The sequence below is a fragment of the Phyllopteryx taeniolatus genome, chromosome 2 (genome assembly GCF_024500385.1).
Source record: "Phyllopteryx taeniolatus isolate TA_2022b chromosome 2, UOR_Ptae_1.2, whole genome shotgun sequence".
NCBI lineage: Eukaryota > Metazoa > Chordata > Actinopteri > Syngnathiformes > Syngnathidae > Phyllopteryx > Phyllopteryx taeniolatus.
Window position 1 is genome coordinate 1,647,070 of NC_084503.1, and position 26,569 is coordinate 1,673,638.

The 26,569-nt window shown below is 42.9% G+C and overlaps 1 protein-coding gene across 1 annotated transcript in view; it reads left to right on the forward strand.

The window, feature by feature from the left end:
* Positions 1 to 5,779: 5,779 nt before the first annotated feature.
* Positions 5,780 to 26,569, forward strand: part of fbn1 (fibrillin 1) — a 66,464-nt gene continuing 45,674 nt past the window's right edge. The window contains exons 1-9 of the mRNA XM_061751584.1: positions 5,780 to 6,056; positions 6,330 to 6,587; positions 9,200 to 9,282; positions 10,630 to 10,728; positions 11,166 to 11,261; positions 11,671 to 11,766; positions 21,548 to 21,745; positions 23,580 to 23,705; positions 24,540 to 24,665. Coding sequence (XP_061607568.1) covers positions 6,412 to 6,587; positions 9,200 to 9,282; positions 10,630 to 10,728; positions 11,166 to 11,261; positions 11,671 to 11,766; positions 21,548 to 21,745; positions 23,580 to 23,705; positions 24,540 to 24,665 — 1,000 coding nt within the window. The 5' untranslated portion in view covers positions 5,780 to 6,056; positions 6,330 to 6,411. The remainder of the gene's footprint in view (positions 6,057 to 6,329; positions 6,588 to 9,199; positions 9,283 to 10,629; positions 10,729 to 11,165; positions 11,262 to 11,670; positions 11,767 to 21,547; positions 21,746 to 23,579; positions 23,706 to 24,539; positions 24,666 to 26,569) is intronic.

Below are 26,569 nucleotides of genomic sequence, written 5' to 3' on the forward strand. Positions count from 1 at the left end.
CTGCTTTCTTCCTGTAGATGTCACCTCCTCTGCCGTGAGGAAGAGCAGAGGCCACGTCTGGTCCGCTTTGGCATCTTATTTGCGTGTCCACGCCACATCTTCTGGTGGATGACGACCATGAATTATCGGCACAACGGCGGTCTCTGGCACTTTGAAGTGCGTGAGACTGCGTAAACCTGTCGACACGTTGAAAAGATGGATGCACGTAGAGTTATATTATACACATCTGCCTCGTTGCATATTGTTTAGCCAAGAAAACAGGATATTATTGGAAGGTACACTAAAGGTAGCTGGCCTTTAGCTCAGTGAAACCGGCGAGCCCTTTTCAGACTGAGGCAAGTACAGCGGCGCCTTGAGATACAAGCTGTCATTCAGGCGATTCATTGCTTTGTCTTGCGAGCGCAAACTCAACTCACTTCAGACAGAAGTCGACTGTATTCAGGAATATACATTTTTGTGCAACTGATTTTTTTCCCCCCCACTCAACGCAAATGACAGTCAGCGTCATTTTCAAATGTTTGAGCATAATTGGAATGTGTTTGAACAAACCTCGGAATAATAACAGCATTCAAAAAAAAACTTAAAATGCATTGTTCCAATTAGGCACAACAGAGTTTCAAGAAGTCTGATATATATATATTTTTTTTATAGAACTGAACATAGTCAAAATGCAATTGACCATGGAAAATCCCATTTAACATGCACAGACGCTCATACTGTATATCTGTCAAAATGACATCATTTATAGCGTTGAAGTGGAATCTTATTACATTTTGTTCCCTTACATTTTCTATGGTGCAAAGGTTTGAATCCCATTCTGGCAGTTCCTATGAACAGAATGTGGAGTGGACCACAAATGCTCTGTGGAATATTTACCACCATAAACAAAGTAAGGCAGCTAAATACCTTTGAATTATTATTATTTCAAATGTTGGAATACATGCGTCAAGCCGGGGAGCAATAAGTATACTACTGCCCCCGCGACCCGACCTCGGATAAGCGGTAGAAATTGGATGGATGGATGGATGTTGGAATACGTGCATTGACTTGACTTAAACCCCCCCCCCCCCCCCTTCGTGGCTGACCAGTTCCTTCTGCACCAAAGCATTACAGGCATCCCCTTTTTTTTTTCTTTCCTTTCTCTCAAAACAGGCATACTCAAATGTATCTATCTGCGCAGAAAGAGTGAAGAGGCGAAGTTTTGCAACACTTCCCATAAGGGTCAAGCATCGAAGCGTTAGCACGACCCAATCAAAAATACAAACATTTATGCCATGTACAGTTTCACACTTTGAAGATTCCTACCATTTTCCTTGCTTCAACGCCAACTGTTAAATCCAAAATCCATTTTAGTAGAAATGGGTCAACAGAACAGCCTCAGTGTAAACAGACTTCATAGCACATGTACGAAAGAATAACACTAAATATTTTCTTTTTTGTGTGTGTAGTTTGGCGTCACTGTTTGAAAAGTCATCCCATTTCAATGTGAAAGAATGACATTTGGGCTGTTTTTATCGCTGTCAAATGTCGAAACGAGTCCAATTTGACTCGAACAGTATGTAAGGGTCAACCGACCCACACTGGACTTGTCATACAGAGACGAGACGAGACGAGAAACATTTAAGGAAGCCTATTCAGATTTATGAACTGACAAAGCTGCCCTCCGTATTTGGTGGGAGTGGTCTGGGTATTTTTGGGAGGATGTGTGTCAGGAAGTTGCAGGTGTTCAAACACGCCATACTGTAAATACAGAATATTTCATGGCTCTTTGAGACATTGATGCGAAAAGTCTGGAAGTTACTTTGCTATCAGAAGCCGCCCGAGCTGACAGTTGGCTGCAGCGAGGCAAACAAAAAAACTCTTGGCACTAGAGGCTTGATGGAAAGGCCTTGCAGAGGGCAGGACTTTCCAGAGCAGCGAGGGAAAGAAAGTAGCGCAGCATTGTCGAGACTTCAGTTTGGCTTGGTGGGAAGACATCCAAATGGAGGTGCGGCAGATGCGTGCCTCCATCTGAGTGTCGCAGAGGAAGAGCAGGTGAACTGCTGTAAGAAATCTGAGGCCTTTTCACTTTTCAGCCGTTAACTCACTATACAGTTTGTCAATGATATACTGCCGTTTGTTTTAAATATATTCATGGGAAGTAAAGAAGTCCAAATGCTTTGTTACTGTACTTAGTCATCCATTGACAGTCGTGTATTTAGGTATATGTACTTTCTAATCATTCATTTGTCAAAATAGGCTTGTTACTTTTCTCAACCGCTGTAGGTGGCAACACAACGTCGAAAAATGATGTCAATAGATAGAGGTAGCGTCATGTGCCAGAATAAAAACCACGTTCAAAGATTCTCCGTCTAATCTAACAAAACGCATACAGGTAAGGTGTATTTTTTTTCAGTAATCATTAGTTAATTTAGCTTGTTTTTCTTGGCAGCTGTTATAAAAGCTATGGAAACACATTTTCTTAATAACGTGTCCAGTGATTATTATTATTATTATTTTTATTTTTTTTTGCCTTTTCCTTCTTCTTCTCAGTACAAGCACTATTAATAAGAGGGAAAATATTTTCTGTGGAGTCTTTTTTTTAATTATTATTTGGCCAAGTTATGAAAACATATTGGATAGAAATAAAATTAAGTACAAAAAAGTAGAAAATAATTTTTAATCGGGTATATAATTAACAGTAAACATTTATTTTTAGTCTTGTATTTAACGTACATTTCAGAGGCTTTAGTTGTATTTAACTAAAGACCCTGTAAAGTAAATTCAGAGATTCAATTGTAAATACGTTATATATGTTTGAAGATAATTGCTGAAAAAATTTGCTAATTCTGAGAACTATGTAGAACCCAATTGTGGTGCTATAGCGTTAAACAGTTGTTGTTTTTTTGGGGGGGCGTAGCTAAAACGGTGTCAGTAGTGACGCACTTTCGAGTCCGGCATGAGTCACCCCCTGCCCCACTATACAAGAACTTGAACTGCTTTCATTCACAGTCATGTGCAGTGAGCTAGCTAGCAATGCCTACACCCCAAAAATGCATCTTCCCTTTATATACTCTGCTGGCGTGACTGTTTTAAAGCGCCTCATTGTTGGCTGTGAGTGTGTACACAGTCACGCGGAGAAAGGCGGAATGGCGAGGAGGAGGGAAATGATAAAAAAAAGAAAGTCTACGTTGACAGCCAGTGCTTTAAGAGGGGCTTCGGCCTGGCGTGGCAGTTTTAGAGCGCCTCGTTGTCCTGCGATGAACCAGTGGGATATATTCCAACCACTGGATGCTTTAAGCGGCTGTTTTTGCTGCTGAAACATGTTTTTATATGTAGGCATAAGAAAGATGCTAGACTAAGTAGCATCCTTTTTTCCAGGTTATTTTTCCAGCATTGACACTTGACAGTTCCGCAGGGAGGGGCTTCGGCCATTTAGCAGACACGCACCACAGTGTTTAAGATTTTTACAATTTTGAAGCTTGGTATTAGGATCTGAGTGTTGTATAGTATATAGTATGTTATAGAATATATATTATAGTATATTAGAATATGTTTATATTAATCCCATTGTGTCATAACAATTGCTATTTTTTGGACAATTTGTTACACCGTTACCCCCCCCCCCCCAAGTTTGCAGTTCAGACTTGCATGAGGCTAAATAACGCTGAATGAATTCCACCTGGCAACGAGCGAATGTGCGACGCGCGTAGGCAAAACGTATTCGAGCAACTGTTTTGACACTTGTACATATATTTAGTTTTGATCTTTTATACTTAAGGATGTGTTGTCTGCACTGTTTTTAACACTTCCGTTGAAAGTTCTAATTAAAAAAAACACACCAGACAGTAAGAGAGTAGTGTAGTCTGCATGGTATGTGGTCTATACTTAAGTGGTTGCTTCCCCACCATTTATTTTTTTAATGTAAAAACACCACAGACGTCTACGGCCACTGTACTTTACCGGTGATCCGAGTACCTTGTCACAAGTGAACTCGGCACAAGTTGGGATAGTTGTGTAGGTGCAGAAAGGAACGTTTGAACGCACACACACACACATGCAAAAAAAAAGAGAGAGAGAGAGAGAGAGAGAGAGAGAGAGAGGTGGCCATGATCAGTGGGAGTGTGTCAACAGGTCTGACTCACTTTTCAAATGACAGAACGCTCGAGCACAGGCAGGCGGGCTCTTTATTTGCTGGGTGGGGCTGCAGACACGGAGCAGTGTGTGTGTGAAAACTATCACTTGCCTGGACCAAATTCCTCAAAACATACTGTCCGCACACTGTAAATATTAACAGCATATGATTCAATACCGAGTGAATGGCATGATTATGCTCACTTTTGCAATGACCTAGTTCTTCGTCTGATTCAACAAATTTGGTCTTGAAGATTTTCGTCAAAAAAGAAAAACACAATATACCGAATTATAGTGTTCACTATGACATTACTATCAAAACAGAGAATACCCCCCCCCCCCCCCCCCCCCCCCCACACCCCCGTATTGTCTTTTGGCCTAACGGTGGCCTTTATACTTACTGGACACAACAATCGGTACACCTCCTCAGTCTAACGAGACTCAATTGTGCCTTTAGAAAGATAATACTGTAATGATCACGACACTCGCGGCGGTATTTCAATATATTAACACACGCGTGGTAGGTTAATTGAATCGATTTTTTGTCCTGCCCACATTGTAATCAGTGTGTTTTCCGTGACCTTCCGACCATGTTGGCTGCCTCGCCCAATGTTCCCTGTGAAGATATTCCTACTTCCAAGAATAATAAATGTTACTTTCAAAAATGATTTTATTCAAAATCATTTTCGGATAAGCGGTACGGTAAACGAAATATTAAATATTCCTATTATATTATGCGTGCTCGTCCCTTGTGGCGTCAATATTGTTCACTGTCAAAGTTGTAAAATAGCACTTTGAGAGTGTGAACCCTAATGTGAACTCATCCAATATGATGTCAATGTTTGACACTATTGGAGCGTGAACAATGTTAACCCTTTCAAAAGTGTTGATTTAACTCGGCAAGCAAACTCCGGGCGAGTGTGGATTTCATCTCGCGGCGTTAAATATGTTTTCAAATTTGCTTCCCATGGGAAGCGTGATTTGAGATGATGAGTGTCGTCAAGGAGCAAATTGAAGTCTTTGCGATCTCGCCGTATGATGTATGAAGAACAATACATGAGTTGTATTGACTACTTAGTGGAAACACATTCTATACAATGTATATTATCATTATCATCTCTTGTGCAATTGATGTAGCAACTGCTGCTAACTGTGGAATATGTATCAATATGCTTTTTGGGCATACTTGGCAAATAAAGATGATTCTGAATAGATTGTTTGCACCACACCTTTTATACTTATTTATGCCCTTACCTATGTTATGTTATTGTGTAAATAAGTATACCATGGGGATAAATAACATTTTCCGACTCTGTATCATAATGACAATTCAATCTACTATTTTGGTTACTTTATTTAACTGAGTTTGGATATTCAACGCTTTGGCATTATGATATCTTATTAGGATACATTGAAATAATAGAATAAACATCCATTTTTAGAGGCTGTATTTCACATTATTTGATTAAACTGCAAGTACTTTTGCCACCTCTGGTGAGCAGTAGATAGTAAAGCCCAAACCAAACATTCAGAGCGAGCAACATTTTCAGGTCTCGCGAGAGCAGAATTTGGGTGGGTGCGGGTGGGGTGCCGTGACTCTGGAGGGGAATTTTATTTTTTTTTTGGAGGGGGTGGGGGGGGGGGGGCGAGGGCTGAGGCAAGAGGAAAGAGGAAAGGGGAAAGAGCCGAGTTCGCGAGCGAGCCAGTGACTTGAGCTTCTCTTCCCGTCTCGCGGAATGCATCAGCTCCTCTAGATGATCTGGATGCGCGCGGGTCTCCTCCACGCGTCACCGTGCGCATCTCTCTCTCTTCGGAAGCTTCCACTCAGCTCTCGAAACTTTTAGCAGCAGCAGCAGCATCATCATCATCATCATAGCAGCGTGGAAGCGTGAAGTTCAGTCCCTTTGCTGGGTGTGAGGCGAATCTCCTCCCCTGGAGACAAGGTAATTGTGCGCTTTTTTCCCCCCCTTTCTTTTTTTCTTTTTCTTTTTTCTTTTTGAACACTGCGTGTTTTTGTGACTCTCTAAACCAATAGCGACTTTAAAATATGACTAATCAAGACACACCAGATGTTTTTAACTGAGTGCAGTGGAGTCGTTTTGCCCTTAAACGATCCTGTCCCTCTTCCCCCCCCCCCCCCCTCCTCCTCCTCCTCCTCCTCCTCTCCTCTCCTCTGCTCTCCTCTGCTCTCCTCTGCTCTCTTATTGTTTTTGCAGCTTTGACTCCAGACTGCAGACAAGTTGCACAGTTAGAGGGCTGGACATCTAGTTGCGGACATTGCACACTTGAGGAGTGGATATGCAGGACAGTAAGCGCGGAGGAGGACGGCTACTGCGGCTGGCTCTGGTGGTCCAGCTGTCCCTCTGCGTCCTGCTCGGAGACGCCGCGGAGGTTCTGGATACCGGAGAGGTCAGAACCACCGACTCCAGAACCGGCCGAGCCAAAAGGAGGGGAGGGACGGACGTGCTCAGAGGGTAATGTGACTATGATAATCCCTCCACCATTAGAGCCACATGGGCAGTCTTGATTTGTATTTCCCAACTTTCTCTTCATTCTTCTCCGCAGAATTCCATGCTTTCTTCTTTTAAAAGGAGCTTTGACTTGACACGCAGGTGTCTCATGTTATATTATATCGTGCTGTGAGAGCGGACCCTGCATTCGGAAATTCACCTTTTTGCTGGAAAAACTCACACTTATTTACTCCTATTTCCAGTAAAAGTACTTTGGCAGCGTCTCGTGGCATCCCGGTGCCAAGCAGATGTGGGTAGAGTAGCCAAAAAATGTTACTCGAGCAAGAAAGAGTCGAAAAGTAAAAGTAGAAAACTAGCAACTAAAGGTAATTACTGAAAAAAGATGCTCAAGTATTGAGTAACTTCAGATGCATGTTCTGGACAAATGGACAAAAATATTCAAATAGGAATGTGCAACTTCAGACATTGCCCAACAATATCACAAACAAAAACAATCATAAATGAAATCTGAATCAAATAAGATAAGACTTTTTCGAAAGTCCGCTGATCCTCACTCAGGTCTCTGGTGAGCTGGAGCCAGTCCGCTAGCTAAATCTAGATTTGGACCTTGTTTCACCGAAAGGACACTTTGAAAATGTCGCTTCTTCGGCGGGGGGGGCGCGGCGCGGCGGCCGTACGGTCATGTGGTCGACTGGCTCCGTTTGATTGGTCAAATGGAGTCTCTAACGTCACTCGGCGGTTACCTTGGATTGGTGAAACAGAAGTCTCGTTGAAAAAAACTAAATCAATGCCTGTAGATAAAAAAATAGTCAATGTAACGGAGTAAAAGTAGCATTTCTTCTTCCCAAAAAGAATCGCGTAAAAAGTAAAGTATTTTGCGTCAAAACGACTCTGACAAAAAGTTACTTGGGTAAACGCGTCAATGTCGCTTCCTGCTACCCACCTCTGTGTGGCAAGGGGCTACGTGGAAGTGAATTGAGGCACTTCATTTGCGACAAAACTAAGTGCTTTGCCGGCATTTTGCCCCATCTTTAGGAAATTATAACCCTTTTTTTGCGGGGGCGTCACCGGACTTTCACTATTCACGGCAATAGCGGGGGAACACTGTACGCTCACACGCATCCCGATTCTTTATGAGGCCTGAAGGTCAGGGAATATGTGTGCGCATGTTTTAATAATAATAACAACAATGCGAGCCTGCCTGAGATGAGTAAGATTGTCCGTGATGGGGAAGTTTGGAGCAAAGCTTAGCAATTAAATACTGGCAAGAGGATCACATTCCTGCTGCCTGCAATAATAAATTACATCCAAACAAAGGAGGCCATTGGTCGTGTGTGGCTGTGGCAGAGAGCGAGCGAGCGAGCGAGAGAGAGAGAGCCGCAGAGAGCGAGAGAAACAACCTAATCCTGTTTCTGGCAAAAAAAAAAGAAATGTGGATAAATCACATCTGCAGCTGTACACAGTTGGTCTCTGCTGGAGTGTAAGTGTGGTTTTGCGTGCGCATATGTGTTAGAGAATAAAAGCAAGCAAAAAAAAACAAAAAAAGAGAACATCTGTGTGCGGTGATGACAGCAAACAGCTGACGAAGGTCACACAGTAGACATTTTTATTTGACGTGCTTTAGGTTCGTTTATGTGAACATCTGCGCTTAGGAAGAGGCTGCGTGCTGTGTCGGGCTGGCTGACTTACCACCAGAAGAATGTTTCTGACATCCACATGATTACCTCATGGATCTGGTTGGCGTTACATCCAGTGACCTGCAGGTCAGCGCGGACTCAAGTCTCTCATGTGCAGACCTCGGGCACACCTGTTCGGGGCAGGATGGCTCAGGCGGTGACATCAACAGGAAATGTTTGCATAGGCGCATCATTATTCTTATTATTTTTTTTACTTCATGTTCTCCAGCTACTTTTAGCACAGCATCACAATGAGATGCATCGAAGGGCCACGCATTTGATACCTGGGATTTACCATCACGTTGCAATTCTAGAAAACGGTGATTCGCAAAGTGTCCTACTATCGTTGTTTTAACCTTTTTAATACAATTGTATTCAGTGTAGTTTTTCCTCACTTCTGCCTTGTTTTTCCATAAACATTTAGGACTTTAATTTAGTATTAGTCATGATGGTGGTACTTGGAGAGCTAAGTATTATTTTAGGCGGTACTTTGAGTCAAAAGTCTGAGAACTGCTGATATAAGCCGTCAATTCTATACAACAACATAATACAACAAGACACAACTGTGCCAGTAGGCTCCATCACCTGGAGCGGTTCAAAATCATTATTCATCTAATAACATGACAAAAGCCTTACAAAAAAATCAAAAAATAATAGCACAGAGTAATCAAAACAATTAAGTAGAATGTGAAGAATTAAACATCCATAAAAATCTTCTCTGCAGCTAAAATTCAGCTGAAATGGACTTTGTGAAATCGGTTTTAAATTCCATTTTTTTGATGAGAAGAATCTTATATTTTGGAACCTGAATCTTATTTAATCCTATTTGTGTAGTTACTCAGACATGCATAGAGTATTTCAAATGATGCCTCTTTTCTTTGAGAAAGGGCTTCACGTGGTGCTGTATGTGCCTGAATTTGTCGGGTTGTGCGTCCACAGACCCAATGTGTGCGGCTCCAGGAACAATGCCTTTTGCTGCCCAGGCTGGAAGACTCTGACCGGGGGAAACCAGTGCATTGTTCGTAAGTATTACCCCCAAAAAAAACAAAAAAAAACATTTCCAGACCATATCAGACCATATTTTTGACCCCAGATTTGTAATATTGGTCAATGAAACTGTCATCACTTTATATATGACTCCTCGGTTTATGTTGAGTGGGGACTTACTTGACATAATCCACCGCTATCACTTCTCAATTATAGAAACCGCCACGATACAATAATCCAATAAGGCAGCAGGCAACTGTGCCAATTACATCATCTAGTCATTCAGAATCAATATTTACCTAATAGCATGGCAAAAACATACACTGATTAAATGAAATAAACCATCACAGACACAAGAGATACTGGCTATTAAATGTGTTTTGCTAGTTCCACTTGGCTGTAACGTTTTGCTATTACCAACTAATCAGAGGACTGAAAATTGCTCACCCTCCACATGCATGTACTGCAAGCTACGCTACGAAATGAAGCCAATAAACTGTAAATAAATTAATTAGCACAATTATTCGAACTTAGGTTGTAAACGTAGGTCAGTTCTGATCGTGTTTAGGCCACCGGAGAAGGCCTTGCTGCCTCGCTGTACAAATACGCAAAGGAGGAAGTGTTATCCTATAGTTCCAAATTCCCACTTGCTTGCTTAATTGGGCCGACATTGCAAAGGAGAGTGGATAATGATGTTTAGAAAGGAGAGACAAATCCTCTTAATAAAGTGCGAGCAGACAACACGACCTCAAGGGAGTGGAAATTTTTAATTCTGGTTCATTTACACAGCATTCTTTTGGATGTTTCTTTTTATAGTTTCTGTTCTTTTCCCCCTCCGCCTCCCTCAGCAGACAGGAAGGTCTGAGAGGCCGTAGCCTCATATGATTGCAGTCTGGCGGGCCGGCCGGTTGCCAGGATGCCTGTCACGGCTCTAATGACATTGTTTAGCAGTGGGGTTCGGGGAGTAGGGGTCAGTGGCTGGACTCTACCTGACCAGAGCTGAGGCCATGCGGCAAAGCCAACAACAGGCTGTGGGAAGGAGAGGCACGGAGTGAAAAAGAAAATAGCCAGCAGCAACTAAAAATACTGCACGACTGGTGCACTTTTTATGGCACGTCCAAAAAACAAAGAGAATGGCTCAGCAACATGTGGCGCCTGCTATAACTTGACCATGATTTGGGGGAAAGAAAGATCGGGCCCCGTTTGTATTGGAGCCGCTTTGAGAGTTTGAGGGTCGATGAGGTTGAGATCTTTGCTACACCCTCCGCGAGTCAAACGCAAAACCTTCAGCGGACGCATCATTTACATTCTCTCTCGCGCGCAGTGAAGACTTCCGGAAATGAAACGTATGTCATTGAGGTGTGTCACGTTGCTCTTTGCAGCCATATGTCACAGTAGTTGCGGAGATGGTTTCTGCTCCAGACCCAACATGTGCACCTGCCCCACCGGCCAAACCGCCACATCCTGTGGATCCAAATCAGGTGGGTGTCTTTTGCCGCAAGACATAGTTTATGCAAGAACCCCTATTTGTCGCAGGGGATATGTTCCAAAAAGTGCGATATTGAGAGATGCTTTAAACACATTAAAACACACTTTTAAAGTGTTCTTCAGCACTTGTTGTAACTCTCTCACTGTCAAGAAATGAAAGACATATTGAGTACCATCGCTTAGAGAAAAACGAACAGATCTCCACTGTCACTCCGCACGTCATCCAGTTGAGCTCATTGCTGCCCGTACACTGTCAAAACCCGCAAAAAAACGACCGCTTAAAAATCCGAGCTACATGTACACTGTAACTCGTATAGTAATCGATTGAATGGAGATTTGATTAGCTGTGAGGTCATGCTGCTGCTTGTTGGCAGGATAGTTGAGCGATCTTTAGCTGTGTTCAATTTTCTGTGTGTCGTTCTGCCCACAGTCCAGCACTGCAGCATCCGCTGCATGAACGGGGGCTCGTGCGCTGAGGACCAATGCCTGTGTCAGAAAGGCTACGTGGGAAACCACTGTGGTCAACGTAAGTATCACTGATTATCTTCAGAAGTAGCAAGAAAGTGACAAATCAAGCTTTCGCTTGACAATATGTCCACTTCATGTCAAGCCATCACACTATTACGTAAATTCCACAAAGTAATCCGAAAATGCAAATTGAAGCCCGGCGACCCAACAACTGTGCACTCGTTAACCGCGTTACAATGTTGGCTGAATGTCCGCTCCCGTTTCGTACGCTTAAAGGGACCCATAGCGTCCAGATGGCCTATCGTTCACGAATACATTATATTTATGTATTTTTGCTCAAGAAAAGGAAACTGGCCGTCATTTCCAATCATATCAATCTGGTTTGGAGCAATCTGTAGATAACTAAAGGATGAGATAATACTGTACGTTCCGTCAACAAAACGTAACCCTTGTCTTTTTCTGCACAGCGGTATGTGAAAATGGTTGCCTCAATGGAGGAAGGTGTGTGGCTCCCAACAGATGCGTGTGTACCTACGGCTTCACTGGGGCACAGTGCGAGAGAGGTAATGAACGCTACTTGCCTTGCCTACATCCTTCACAACCTAAGTGAGAACTTGGTGTTGAATGCTTTTGTTGTAACAAATGTGGTTTGTTGCGCAACGAAATGGTTGACATGTCGTGCCCAGTGGCCACCGTCAATTTCCCCAACTGCCCTGCAATGAGGCTCTGGGGAATGTAACATCTTTGCAAGTGTTTTCTCTTCGTTCGCCCAAGTCCTCCCAACCTCGTGTGGTTGTGAAGGCTCCAAAGTACACAAGCCTGTGCAACGTCTTAAAGTCAACCGCGTGAGAGCTGACGCGCTGGAGGTGATGACCAGTAGAGGTCAAAGTGTTGACCTCGTAAAGCTAATATTTGGATTGTCAGCACAGCTCCTAATTAGTATCGTCCCTTTTAACGAGTCCAGACTTCAGGGGCCTCTCACGACTGACGTCTGGTGGACGATCTGTCCTCTGGTTTACTTCAGTGTTTTCTTCAAGCCTGAAACTAGTCAAATGCTATCTGCTAGCCGGATGGGTTAGCACCAGGCCTTATCTGCTGAAACACACTTTGACACAAGGCACACTGCTTTCTATTCCTTTCCTGTGTGGAAGCTTGGTGATGTGGGACAATGTTGTTATTATTTCTCAAATGGTGAGGTCTATACACGCACATTTTTTTGTTGTGCGATAATCTAGAATGCGCATTTCAGGCCGTATCGGACCAAAAGTTGAGCAGTACTGTACCGTATATAAATTTGATATAACCTGTTATAACCTGCTTAAAGCTACAATGGGGCACATACAGTACTTACTACAGAACTCATTGTGTACTTTGAATATAACATGTGTGCGTAACTAATGTGTCCCTATGGGCATGCTGCTGGCTTATTACATGGCACAGAAGAAGATGTTTTCGGGAATATGACAAAGGGGGACAACGTTTTGTGGCCACTGTAGCGACAACTTGCACACAAAATGCTCGGTGTGGACACAAAATACTAATTTGTGCCCCGAAAGAGGTATAATGTGCACTTTTTGTAACAGTTTGGATGTGGTTAGGTTCGCTGCCCATTATTTTCATAAAGTTACGTAAATTGTTTAGTACAGTACGTTACTGTGGGACAAAGAGGACATTTCAACATGACGTCACACGTTCTTCTGGGCGGTTAAAGCCAAAGCTTCTTCGATGGCACTTCCCGTAAACAAACCCTTACATGTCATTTAACTATGGAGGAGCGATTGACTAAACAGTTTAAATGGCTGGAACAAATGATTCTCTTCTTGGGGAATGGTATGCAAAGTCTGTCAGCTCAAAACAAGATCGAAAGTTGAGCTTCTCTGCTTGAAAAGAAGACCTAACGACCTAACTGTAATGTACAGTTCATCAGGCACGTTAGTGCAAATATAGACACGGAAAATTCAGACTGAGTTAAGGTGATCATTGAGGGAGGGACTGGCTGATTAGTTTAGGAGAAAGCAATAAGTGAAATGCCTTCACCTTTGTCATGGTAGATGTAGCCCAAAAGCTACCATCATTTGTAAATGAGCCTAGCCTAACACTGAGTGGTTCTTTTTGGGAGTGCTATTTGACTTAGCATCTGTCAGGCTAATTCCCTGCTAAGAAGGCTATGATCACTTGAACTTGAGGTTTCTGTTGCTCTGTTAATGAATGTAAAGTACGCTGTAACCCAACCAAACATTTTACACATACCTGTGTGAAAATGTTTTCCACAAACCCAATGATTGTGGTTTGGTTCCCTGTCTGTCCCAGCATTGTTTTGGGGAAAAAAACAAAAAAAACAACCTAAACCTTTTGGGGATGTAGCTAGTGGCGCAACCTAGGGCCGTCACTATCGAATACATTTGGAGTCCATTACTCTATCAATCATTCCATCAATTCATTTAATAATCGTATAAAAACTTACAAAGTAGTTTGCGCTAGTTTATTGCGAAATCACTTTTGTCCTGATGACTGTTTCTGAACCGATTATTGTTGTTTATTTGGTATTGTTTAATGATGAAGCAAAACCGAATAAACAGCAATGAAGCAATACCACACAAGAGGGAGTAATGTTGTACTCACCAACCTTTTAACTGAGCGTTACTTCTTGCGTGCTGATTAATGCATAAGGGCTACTACTTTGATATATACTTCTAAGGCTGAAGAAGAGAAGTGGAAGAGGTACTGGACTCCTTTAAAGAAACTAAGCCCAGCCACTAGTTCAGGTACATCAACGGCATGGGTTAAGATCAAAGCCAGCAAAGTAGATTTGTTTACTGAACACCTCAACTCTGTGGATGGAAACATCCGTTTCACCTGCGAAGACATCAGACAGGACACTTTGCCGTTTTTGGACTGTGAGGTGGGAACGGGAAAGGACGGAAGCCTCAATATTGAGGTCTACAGAAAACCTACCCACACAGACCCGTACCTTCTATTTTGACTCTCCTCACCCACTGGAACACAAGCTAGGAGTTATCACAACTCTTGAGGACAGAGCTGAGAAAATCCCCACCACCCATGATGGATGACAGGAGGAGCAGGCTCACATGAGGAAGGCTGTGGGTAGCCAAAGTGGGCTTTTGTCAAATCAGCCAAGAGAAGAAGAGCCACTACAATCGAGCGAGAAGACAGAAACACCCCACGCCCCACATCTTGAATTGTCCCCTGGTGACAGTGGTGATGTAGCACTTGTGGGGTTTCCATCCTTGCGGCTTGGAGTCGGTCGATCCCCCAAGTGTTTCGGGGCGGCTCGGCGAAATGGTGCACCCAAAGTCCACCAGGGCTCGGCATGGTTTGCCATTAATGTAGCAGTCCAGGTACAGTCCATGTGGCTGACCTAAACGACCCAGGCACAGCTCTGATTCGGCGCGGGGGGTCCTTCTCCATGCAGTGCCTCAATCGCGTGGAGCTGTCGAGACTGTCGTCTCTGATGCTGCGTGTCGTGATGATTGGGCGTTGGGCGGCGTGTTGCTCCCATTGGTTGGAAGCGTCTCCAGCCCCGGCCACAGTCCGCCTTTAAAACAGCCCGCCGGTTCACGGGGATTGCTTGTCGCCCGTTCAGGGGGCCCCACCGGCCAGACCTGCTCGCGTCGTGGTTCTCCTCACGACGCACCTGGTAGCGGAAAATGCTTGTGGCTTCTTCACAATGCTCACAAAGGTGAGAGTCACCGTGCTCGCCGGCACCTTTGCGCATGCCGTCCGGATGTCGTTCGCCACCATCTGCAAGCATGAGATGAAGTTCTCGATTTCCTGAAGCGTAAGCGCAATCCCACTTCAGACACTAATGTGGCACTGATGAATCGCACGAGGAAACGAAGGCTCTTCTGACTTGCAGAAAAAAGAGAACCTTTATTGATTAATTAGCAAGAAGAAAAAAGTAGCCATCTTACGCAGCAGCTAAGTCACTAGGGAACTCTTGCCAATGAGTGAACATGACTGGAGGTCATTATTCATCATACAACAGTCATGGTTTCATGAAATAGAAACGCCCACATACCAACTGACCCGGCATATCACTAAGACACACACAATGCAGGCACAAACAAAGGAAAGAAAAGAGCAACGTTTAGCTTGTATAACTACAACTATTTACAAAAGGCCGCCGCAAGGATGTCGCATGGCTATCACCGTCACTACAATATTAAATGTGGCATTTAATGTGTGCTGGTTTATTTCTAACAATTTTATGTTTTGTGGTCGGTTTAATTAAAGTAAAACAAGACACTGTTCAATTTGAGCTACCACGGTGACTTATCCATCAGATGGTTGACAAAATGAAGTTTGTTGGAAGTAAGTTTAATAGCTGCTAACATTATATAATTAGCCTCAGGAGGGTTGTGCTGACATTTTGTCAAATTTTAGAGACTAAACATTAATCACACTGTGACTTAATCTTTATTTTTCCAATGAGTTCATGTTGTATTTTGTCTTCACCGACAAAAACTGGCCAATAGATCTGTTTGTGTTTTGGCTACATTTAAGTCACTTTCACAGGCATTTCCTTGACGACTGAATGAATGAAGTACATGTGTACAGTCAACCATGAACATTTATCCCCACACGATTTGAATGTTTGAAACAGCGCTGTGTCCCATTACAACTAGATCTTGTCCTATTAGCTAGCACACAACCGCGCACACGTGACCTGACCAGAAGCTGTAGTCAGCTTGGGATGTGAAAAGTTTCTCCTGCAACGTGAACACATCGGCTGACTGACCGGCTACAGCACCAGGCACGTGTCAGTCGCCCAAAAATGCAGGCTGGTTTATCAACATTTTCTTTGTTGCCCCTAAATTTGATTTAGGCTGGAATGTGCGATTGGCCTGAGCCGTGGATAAGGCGGACGATCACATGCGTTCATTTGGTGAAAACAAGCATCTCCAAGCATTTGCGATCATTTGGGTTGGCGGTGACAGTTTGACCTTAAATGAAACGGTACGTGAGTCATGCAAAGTATTTCAATCCTTTTATCTGTTCCATCCCAGTGAAAGCATCAGTGGAAAGATAAACCTGTATGTGTTTTTGTGTGTGTTATTGAAACTAGCTGATGGCCCAAGACCTCATTAGGCCTACACACATGCATTGACTGGCCACAACATTGGGTCCACCATCTGATGAGACCCAATGCAAGAGTTGTACGGTACCAACAACTTGTTAGCAACTAGTCTGTTTTTACAAATATAACAAATAGGCACTCTATCATACTGAGATCTGAATGTCAATCTTTTTACGTTCCTACAGTTTCTCACAAAAATAAACATATCCGTCACAGTTTTAGTAAACATTTTATTATATGTTTTCATGGGAAATTATGCTCTGCTACAATAAATGTTGACACTTTCGGCCCATTTGGAACATTTTCATTAAAGGGTGTTCTTACTTTTGTTGCCAGCGGTTTAGACATTGAGTCATTTTGAGAGGACAGTAAATTTACACCGGCATACAATCTTATACTGACTACTTTACATTTCAATAAAGTGTCATTTCTTCTGTGTAATCCTATGAAAAGATAGAATACAAATTTTACAACAATGTGAGGGGCATACCGTAATCCCCCACTATGTCACTGTATCGCAACATTTTTTTGTATTATTACAATTGTTACTCTATTTTTTTTATACTGTCCTTACTATATTTTTGTGTAATATCAATTGCTGTTGCTCTCTCTCAATATATTAGATGGTTTTTTTTTTTTCTTTAAAGAGCAACCCAAAAAAATTTATATATATATATATATATTAGATGTGTTTAAATGTGTTGTATTTTTTTTAACTGTGTGTTTAAAGACATAAAGATTGAAGTGCTATAAATGCTATAAATACATGCCTATGCTGTATTTAAAAAGGGTATTACTATATCGCAGATTTCTCTTGTTGCGGTTTTGGTCTGGAACAGAACCCCCGTCCGTGATGGGGGGGGGGGGGGGGGGGGGGGGGGGGGGATTACTTGACTCACTTTTGGGAGATACTGTCAACAAAGTTACCAAAATGTTACAAACAGTTCAGTATGATGCAGTACATTATCCACCACTGCGACTTCATTAACAACTATTCAATTAATGTAATGTGAAGGTGGTCATAAGTTCGTTTTGGCCGAGGTGTTTATGTATAACAAATCATGCATATAAACGTAGTCATTGACATTAACGAAGAGTGGCTACAGAATAGTTGCTCTTGTGTTTTGGTGCGATTTGGAATTTATCCAAGGAACATTTTGGACCCACTTCCTGCTTGGCAAGGTTGTTGTTGTCGTGCATTAATCGCACATGTCCTTGGGGAGGCCGATATTTCTATTGTGTTCAAAATATCTGGAATCTGGACTTGTGCAGACATTAAATGGCTTGCCTTGAGTTCGAAATAAATCCCCCGCTTCAACATCACATGTACATGTTTACCAAACAGTCGTGTTGCGAGAGTGTGTGAACAATTTTCCAAATAGTTAGAAATACATTTCCAAAAGTAGAGCAGTGAAACAAACAGAGCAGCATTCTTGTAAGTTCTGGTCTGTTTTGAGATCACTGTTGGCTAAACTACAGATGAGCGGGCCGGGATTGACTGTATGCGTGTGTGTGTGTGTGTGCGTGCACTCCCAGCCGAACAGGCCATGGGTGGATCCCCCGCCCCAGCTGCACACACTTTATAGAGAGAGGGGACAGATGAAATGACACCACCACTTTTCCCCTCCAACTTTCAGCCTCTCCCTGTTCATCGCAACTCAACACTTACTCTTGTGCTGTTGTGTTGTCCCAGTAACACTTGTAATAAGATAGAAAACATTGGTAATAATATAAAAACCCTACACTAAGATTACAGTTCTTCTCATCATATCTAGACGTGCTAAAACTAGCCACAGCTCCTTCAATTACCGCACGCCCTAGTGAGGATAAGCACGATGGAAAATGGCTGGATGGGGGGATATATTACAATTCTATTCACACTTTATTGTTAAACATCTTGCACGGCCTGTCAAATTATATATGGAAGAAACCAGTTATAACATGCTATCTTTAATTCTGCAAGTCAGTTACCATTTAGATGATGATGAGCAGTATCACCTTTCAATATATAAGCCGACTGAAAAAACAAAAACAAAAAAATAAAATTATATATATATATATATATATATATAATTTGATTTAAAAGTAACTCTCTATTTTGAAGTACTTGTAATTTCCTTCTGAACTATAATTCTTACAAGAAATGAACATGAGAAGAAAGTGTATTGCATGGAGTTTGATTTCAAATTGGAAATGGGCGCCAGCATGAGCCGCCAGTCGCTCAAGCCGCCTGGGAACCGCATGAACTGATTTCGCAAGGAACTCTTGCGGGATGGAAGACAGAACTTCTCGTATTCGCCCTTCAAGTTCTTCCAAAGTCCTTGGTTTGGTAGAATAGACTTGCTCCTTTAATCATGGAACATACACAAAAAAATTGAGAAAAATATCACAACATATGAATAAATTAGAAGTATTTTAAAATAGGGAGTTACTTTTCAGTCACCCTGTGTGTGTGTGTGTGTGTGTATAGTATATATATATACAGTATATATATACTGTCTATATGTGTATATATACAGTATATATATACAGTAGATATATATATATATACACTGTATATATATATATATTGTAGTGTTTCCTTTCTTCATTTTAACATCTATCTTACACGTTTTGCAAACTATGATTGTTTTCAAATGATGCACATTACGTGGGAAGTATTTCTGGCTCCCTCCCCTCTTCTCCTCCATGTTGTCTCCGTGCAACAAGTGCTGCTGCGGAAGTCTCTCGGAGCAACTACTGTAAATCTTGTCGGGTTGCGAAAAATATCGAAGATAAAATTGATGAACCCCTTTCCTATATCGAGCATTAACGAATCGAGCTTAATGCTACTGTATATTGCCCAGCACAGCTTGTACGTTTCTCCAATGGAGTTCTTGTAGGCTGAAATGCCGACATTCTTTGGAAGACACAAATGAGAGAGGCGTTATTTCCTCATGTGGGTCATGCGTGAGCTGGAGCCTATCTGTAAGGTAAATGTAGATTTCTGCCAAGTTTCACCTAAATTCATCACTTTGTCAACTTTGCTTCTGTGTGTCGCCGTAGAAAATGTGTGCGCTCCTTTTAACTGGTGAAAGAGTCGTGTCACCCAAGTCTCCCGAACAAACAGCAAGCCAACATAGATTGCACAAGCAATAATAAATACTTGTTAATAGTACTTGTTATAAATACTTATGCAAGTACAGTATGTTGCAGTACAATTCCAAGTACAATTTATCCCAAAAGTGACTTAACTAACTTAACTAAACAACAATCTAAAATGTAAAACTACCCACCTCTGCTTTACACAACAATTAATACTTGTACATATTAGTTTCCTCTTGTGGTTGGGAGGAGGCAGTCGTCGAATAATGGCAAGCGTGGGTCTGCAGTAGAGGCTGAGCATGAGGGTGGGAGGAAGGCAGGGAGAAGGAGAGATGACCCAGTTCTGGTTCACACAGAGTCGCTGCCAGAGGCAGAGACACCGTGGACGCTGCGGCGCACGTGACGTGCTCGGTCCACACAGGGAATGCACAATGTCCCGTTTGTTTTAAACAACTGCACTGTTGGAACTTGTCTGCGTCTTTTCTCTCGCTGTCTGTTGTCTGCTGTGAAATGTGGAAGTGATTTTTTTATTCGGATTTTTTTTTTTAGATTCTTTATAGAGGGACAAGATCCACCCCACCCCCTCGGTACACTTTCTTTCTTGCTGCACTTAGCGGTGTTTCACCATCTGCCAAACCTTTCGTTTGATAACATTGTTTGATACTGTTCAATCCAAAGTAGGTTTGCAAGTAAACAATTGGCATTTGGGGAGAGAGAGCGATGTGTGCAGATAAATGAATGCATACTTTGGAATTAAGGGAAAGAGCTTTTCAATGATAATGAATGTTCATATTTAATGTTGCTCATATTTAATGAAAGCTATTTAGCTTTAGCTCTAGCGTGGTGGAAATCACCTACTGGGCTCCATGAACACGTGTTGTCAGTCAGTCTGCAGCCTTTGGGATGTGGACCTAGTCCCTTTTCCCTGGACTGGCTATTCCTAAAAGTGGAATGATAATAAATAAATAATACAAACATGTATTACTTTTTATTGTTTTTTTTGTCTGATGAATCTTCATGAATCAAACCCAATTTATTTTCAGTCTTCAGCAAAAATAAAATGATTTGTCCCACTGCTCTAATATTTTCCGAGGGAGTGTTAGTATTACTAATTGTAGTCAACCACACCACTATTAAAAACAGTTTCCCGACTCTCTTCATATCTGCTTTAAACGCATTACACGTACTTGATTATCTCTGCAGTGAACCACTTTCATCACATATAATAAAACTTTTCTTCAAGTAAACTTTGATTCCATTAAAACATTTGTCACTTCTTTAATAATTTTACGGAAGGATCGGACAACTGCTTTATATTTTGTTTTTAGTTGGTAAGTACATAACCTTGCACATAGGCCGATGAAGATATTGGCGGAGAGTAGATTGCAGAATTCCGAGAATTTTCAAAGTCGCAAACTTTCCATGATTATTGATGGGAATTTATGGGAATAAATAGGCGGAAAAAACCCAGGAGGTTACAAAATTGTAGGTTGGCTCTTAATAGGGAACTAAAACGTGGTTTGTATTTTAGCATAATCCTGACAAAAACAATTAGATTTCATGTAAGTACAGTGGTACCTTTTTCGAGTTGCGAACCGTTGTTTGGTGGATATATTGTTTTGAGTTACAAGCGAGCTTCAGATACGCCAGCGCATGAGTGCAGTGAAAAAATAAAGAAAAGCAGCAATTAAGTTACTGTCACCTCGCATGGGAGCAAGAAGAGTTATCGATTTTTGCATGGCTGCCTGCTTATGACAAAAGAAATTACTGCTTTAATAGGATACCTTAAGTTGCCTTAATTCCCAGCTAGTTCCCACAATTCCCATGGAAAGTTTCCAATTTGAAATTCCCCCGAAACTCTGAACATTTGATTGGAAATGTCCTACCCCGTTTCTACCGTAGCGCAGAAGCAGACCAAGGAGCGGAGCAAGGAATTCAATGATTTCACCGTTACGGTCTTCTTGCATTGCATGCAAGTGCGGCAGTGACTGAACGGTGCTCCAATGCAAGAGGTTTACTGTACATGGCAGATGATATCCACTTTGTAATGATCATTACAGTAATGCCACCTTCAGATGTGGCAGAGGTCTTTACTGGGTGCCATTCTGGTACACAATTTTCCATCATAGTACTCGATTTACACTCTTGTTTTGCCTTCACAGACTATCGGACGGGTCCATGCTTTGCGTCAGTGAACAACCAGATGTGTCAAGGCCAGCTCACTGGTATTGTGTGCACAAAGACTCTGTGTTGTGCCACAGTGGGACGGGCATGGGGTCACCCTTGTGAAATGTGCCCCGCCCAGCCTCACCCATGCCGGAGAGGCTTCATACCAAACCACCGCACAGGAGCATGCCAAGGTAAAGTCTGTACCTAAATCTCTTTTTCTGTCTTGTTTTGGCTTTGCAAGAATAGTTCAACTTCACTCTTGTCTGACCCTTCTACAGCATTTTATTACCCTTCTCGTCTGCCTTCATCCTCTCCGTCTGTCACCCCTCGTCTCTACCCGCTTCCCCTCTTCAGAGGATTAGTTCTAATTGGGTTAAATTGGGGAGGGTGGCAATGCCTCCCACATGTGTATGGAATGCCCACCGTCCCCTGCTGTGCTGGGACTGTCAGAGTCAGTAACACGGGTCAATGGCGGTGCTATGTGGGAGAGATCATTTCTGGAACGGCGTCCCTTGGCCTGGCGGCCTTCTCCAGACCCGACAACATCTCAACCTCCGCAGGAGATGAGCGCCTGAGCCAGGACCCAAGGCAACTTGGAGTGCGCTCAAACAGCATCAGGTCCCAAACCTGCAATGAAGTCTGCCAAACCAGAACAGTTACACACTAAAAATTAATAATATGAAAAAATGTGCAAAAAGAAACAATCAACCTTTATTTCTAAGTATCTCAGAAGCCCACATGGTCCCATTGTGTTTCATACAATTCTATTCCATCAACGAACACTTTCACAATCAAATGAATGCTGGATCACACCGTGCCTTTGCAAAGATGTTTTTTTGTTGTTGCCAGTTTGAATTCAGGCTCGGGCTTTTCTTTGTAGAATTAATGTTTCCACCTGTGCTCGTGCGGGTTCTTCCCGGGTACTTGGTCTTTACAGTCCAAAAATGGGCATTTTAGAGTACGGTAATTGAAGGCTCTAAATCGTCCGAACGTTTGTCTGTCTCAATGTGTCTGCCTTGTGATTGGTGAGCTGTTCAGGGTGTGAGTCATCTGGTCGACGTCCTTAACCCTGAACGGTATAGTTTATAAAATATTGTGGTCATAATTTGTAGTGGTATAGAATTGTAGTGTTTGTACTGGGTTGGCCGTCTCATAAAGCTGAACACGGTCACCAAAGTATCAGAAACAGCTCTTAGAATGATGAAGTACATCAGTAGAAACTCCAACCAAATTCACAAGACAGAATTGAACTGTTGTTTAGATATTACGCATTGGGCGTCTTTGGAAAGTCCGATCTCTTAACCTTGATACCGTCTTTCCTTAACCTTTGTGGAAAGCGTCACTGGGTCAAGGTGTGAGGTGCAAAGTTAGTTTCATTTTGAACGTGGGAGAAGATGTTTTTAAGACGTGTAAAATTCATTCGACTCCACTCTTCCTAGCCGGCGTCATCACGCGACGGCAAGTATTGCTGACGAAAGCCTCAACCGTAAAACTCTCGACAATCTTCACATAGAGTCGGTAAACTTGTTCACTGGCCTGGTTTTAGATATCGCTTCCATAAACGATTGTTGGTAACACATTCTGTATCTCCTTTCATAAAGGCTGGTCAGGAGTAACCTTTGCTAAAGGTGGGTTAAAGGTTGCATCAAGGCGCCTTTCCGAAGCAACATTTCCTCCAAGTACTTCCGGGTCATCTCGCTGGGATAGGAAAGGAAAGGAAAGTTCATGGGCAAAAAACAGAATTGGAAGAGGCCCAGTGTCTCTGTTTCTACCGCTTCCTCCACTGACTTGGCTTCAGTCTATGTTCTCCCAGTGGGAAACGTTCCTCTCTAGTTTTCCTTCATTTCCTTTGTTACCCTGAAGAGTCTGAACCAGACTGAATAATCCTTCTTTCGCATTTTAGTCTTTTTCTCCTTTTTTTTTTTTTAGACTGGAAATGAATCTGTGTACCTATATTGTGTGAAGTGTGTGTGTACAGTATATGCGAGAGTGACCATTAATGATAAATATATTGTGTTTGTACAGATGTGGATGAGTGCCAGGCAATCCCTGGCAGCTGCCAGGGAGGAAACTGTATCAACACAGTGGGATCCTTTGAATGTAAATGTCCTGCCGGGCACAAATTCAATGAGATCTCACAGAAATGTGAAGGTAAGAATCAACCTTTGGTACAGCAAAAATGACTTTAATTTCAAGTTTAATTAACAACATGAAAGTGTGGTATTTGTGAAGTTGTGGTTAAGTTCATGCCTGGAGTGGTGAACTGATTGCTTTGTGAGAAAGGACCACACATTTGAGTTTTTGTCTCATGCAAGCCTTAAAATATGTTCAGTTAAACCAAAGACGCATCCATTCTTGCAGTTCTTTGATCCAAACTTAGTTTTTGTAACTCTGAATGTGCTCGAAAGATTTGTTTCCCATCAGTGAAGCCGAACCATCTGAATATTACATCCACATGTAGTTTGGAGGAAACTTCACTCATGGCGGGAATGCTAAATTGTTTTTGTAATGGATAACCACCAGAGCAAAACTCTTCGTAACTCTATGGCTCCTCCACTAAGACCGGTAGTGTGACAGTGAAGAATTGGGGCTCATTAAGACACAAATATGGCAAATTCCAGAGCAACTTTAACTCCAGCCTGGAATCTAGGCAAACGCATCGAGCAGTTTGTGGCGTTCATACAGAAAAATACCGTATGGGCAATCTGAAGGCCGAAAATAAACGTCTGGACGGTGTAATATATGTGTGAAACAATAATGTGTTACAATATAGTGTGTCCAGTAATGTGCAAAAAGAGGAGCAGCAACACAGGCCCCAGTATTCAATGTCCTCTTGCCAAATACATGCTGGGGTCATTCTGCCACAGATTCAAGTTTCCATTTGAATCCCTTTCATCTATGGTTATGATTACATTCCAGTTTTTAGTTGTAACAAACAAACAGAAAAGGATTTTGAAGAAAGGAAAATCACTTTTCTCTGCTTAGATCTTGATGAGTGTTCCAACATTCCTGGTATCTGTGGCGTTGGCGAATGCTCAAACACTGCAGGCAGCTACTTCTGCAAGTGTCCTCAGGGATACTACGTCTCGGTGGATGGCTCCAGGTGTATAGGTGAGTCCATTTGTCAGGCCTAGGTGCCATTAACCTAGCATGTGGTCATAGTCCAGTTGTATTTTTTTGGTTAAACCAGAAATGACATGAGAAAAACAGCTTGAGGGGAATCATTTAGTTTCCACGAAATCTCTCTTGTTGTCTATTTTTGCTGGAGAAAGAATGTTGGTTCAAGCTTCCAGCTGGTAGAATTTAGGTCAACATTTTTTTTCTAGTTCCTCAACAATGGGCTGCCTTGTAAGTATTGGGGCACACCCATTAATCAATTAATTATTCAACATTAAATCAATCTTGATTTTTCATCTTACCAAAACAGTCCCACAATTCTGTGCTTCTAACTCTGTTGGGAAGGTTTGGGGAAATGCCTTTTACTGTTCCAGCTTGACTGTGCACCATCTTGTAGAAAGCTTTCCCAGATGAGTGGAACCTTTTGTAACTGATGTTGTAGCTGCAAGAGGTGACCGACTTAAAATTCTTGTGTGATCCAGATACTTTTTTTTTTTTTTCTCCATAGCCTACAATGCACACAGTATTTTCTTAGAGGTAAGAGGAAATATTATATTTTTTACATTAGGGTAGCAGGAAATATATTATCCTTTAAAGAGGTATGCGCATACCACACAATGTAGTTTAATTCAGTGGTTAGTTCATCTGTCTCACAGTTCAGATGTGGTGTGGAGTTTGCGTGTTCTGCTTGTGATTGCTTGGGTTTTCTTGGTAATCAGTTGACAGCGCCGCCCCTCTCTTCACCCGAGTGTCCAAGACATACGGCCGCAAGTCCGATGACACGAACACAAAATCGATCATCGAACTGCGACCTAGGGTGTCTTGGTGCCAAGTGCACGTGTGGACACCCTCATGCTTGAACATGGTGTTTGTTATGGACAATCCGTGGTGAGCACAGAAGTCCAATAACAGAACACCGCTCGGGTTCTGATCGGGGGGGCCGTTCCTCCCAATCACACCCTTCCAGGTCTCACTGTCATTGCCCACGTGAGCATTGAAGTCCCCCCAGCAGAACGATGGAGTCCCCAGCGGGAGCGCTCTCCAGCACCCCCTCCAAGAACTCCAAAAAGGGTAGGTACTCTGGACTGCTGTTTGGTGCATAGGCACAAACAACAGTCAGGACCCGTCCCCCCACCCAAAGGCGGAGGGTGGCTACTCTCTCATCCACCGGGGTGAACCCCAACGTACAGGCACCGAGCCGGGGGGCAATAAGTATACCCACACCTGCTCGGCGCCTCTCACCGTGGGAAACTCCAGAGTGGAAGAGAGTCCAACCCCTCTCGAGAGGACTGGTACCAGAGCCCGAGCCGTGTGTGGAGGCGAGTCCGACTATATCTAGTCAGAACTTCTCGACCTCACACACCAGCTCGGGCTCCTTCCCAGCCAGAGAGGTGACGTTCCACGTCCCTAGAGGCAGCTTCTGTAGCCGGGGATCGGATCGCCAAGGTCCCCGCCTTCGGCCACCGCCCAGCTCACAATGCACCCGAGCCCTATGGCACTTCCCACAGGTGGTGGGCCCATGGGAAGGGGGACCCACGTTACCTCATGGGTGCAGGCCCGGCCACCAGGTGCTCGCCTTCGAGCCCCACCTCCAGGCCTGGCTCCAGAGGGGGGGCCTCGGTGACCCGCGTCCGGGCAAGGGAAAGCGTTTTCCTTTGTTTTTAATCATCGTAGGGTTGCACAAAATTTTACATATAAAATCAATAATCACAAGAGAAAACTAACGATGTCACGCTTACCTCACTTTGACCCAAAACACACCATTCAGGAATTTGGGTTAGAGTGGTCCAAAAAATACAAAATGCATACACACGCACACACACACGCGCACGCACACACGCACACACATACACACACATATATATAGTATGAAAACAGACATTCATGCTACTCCCCCA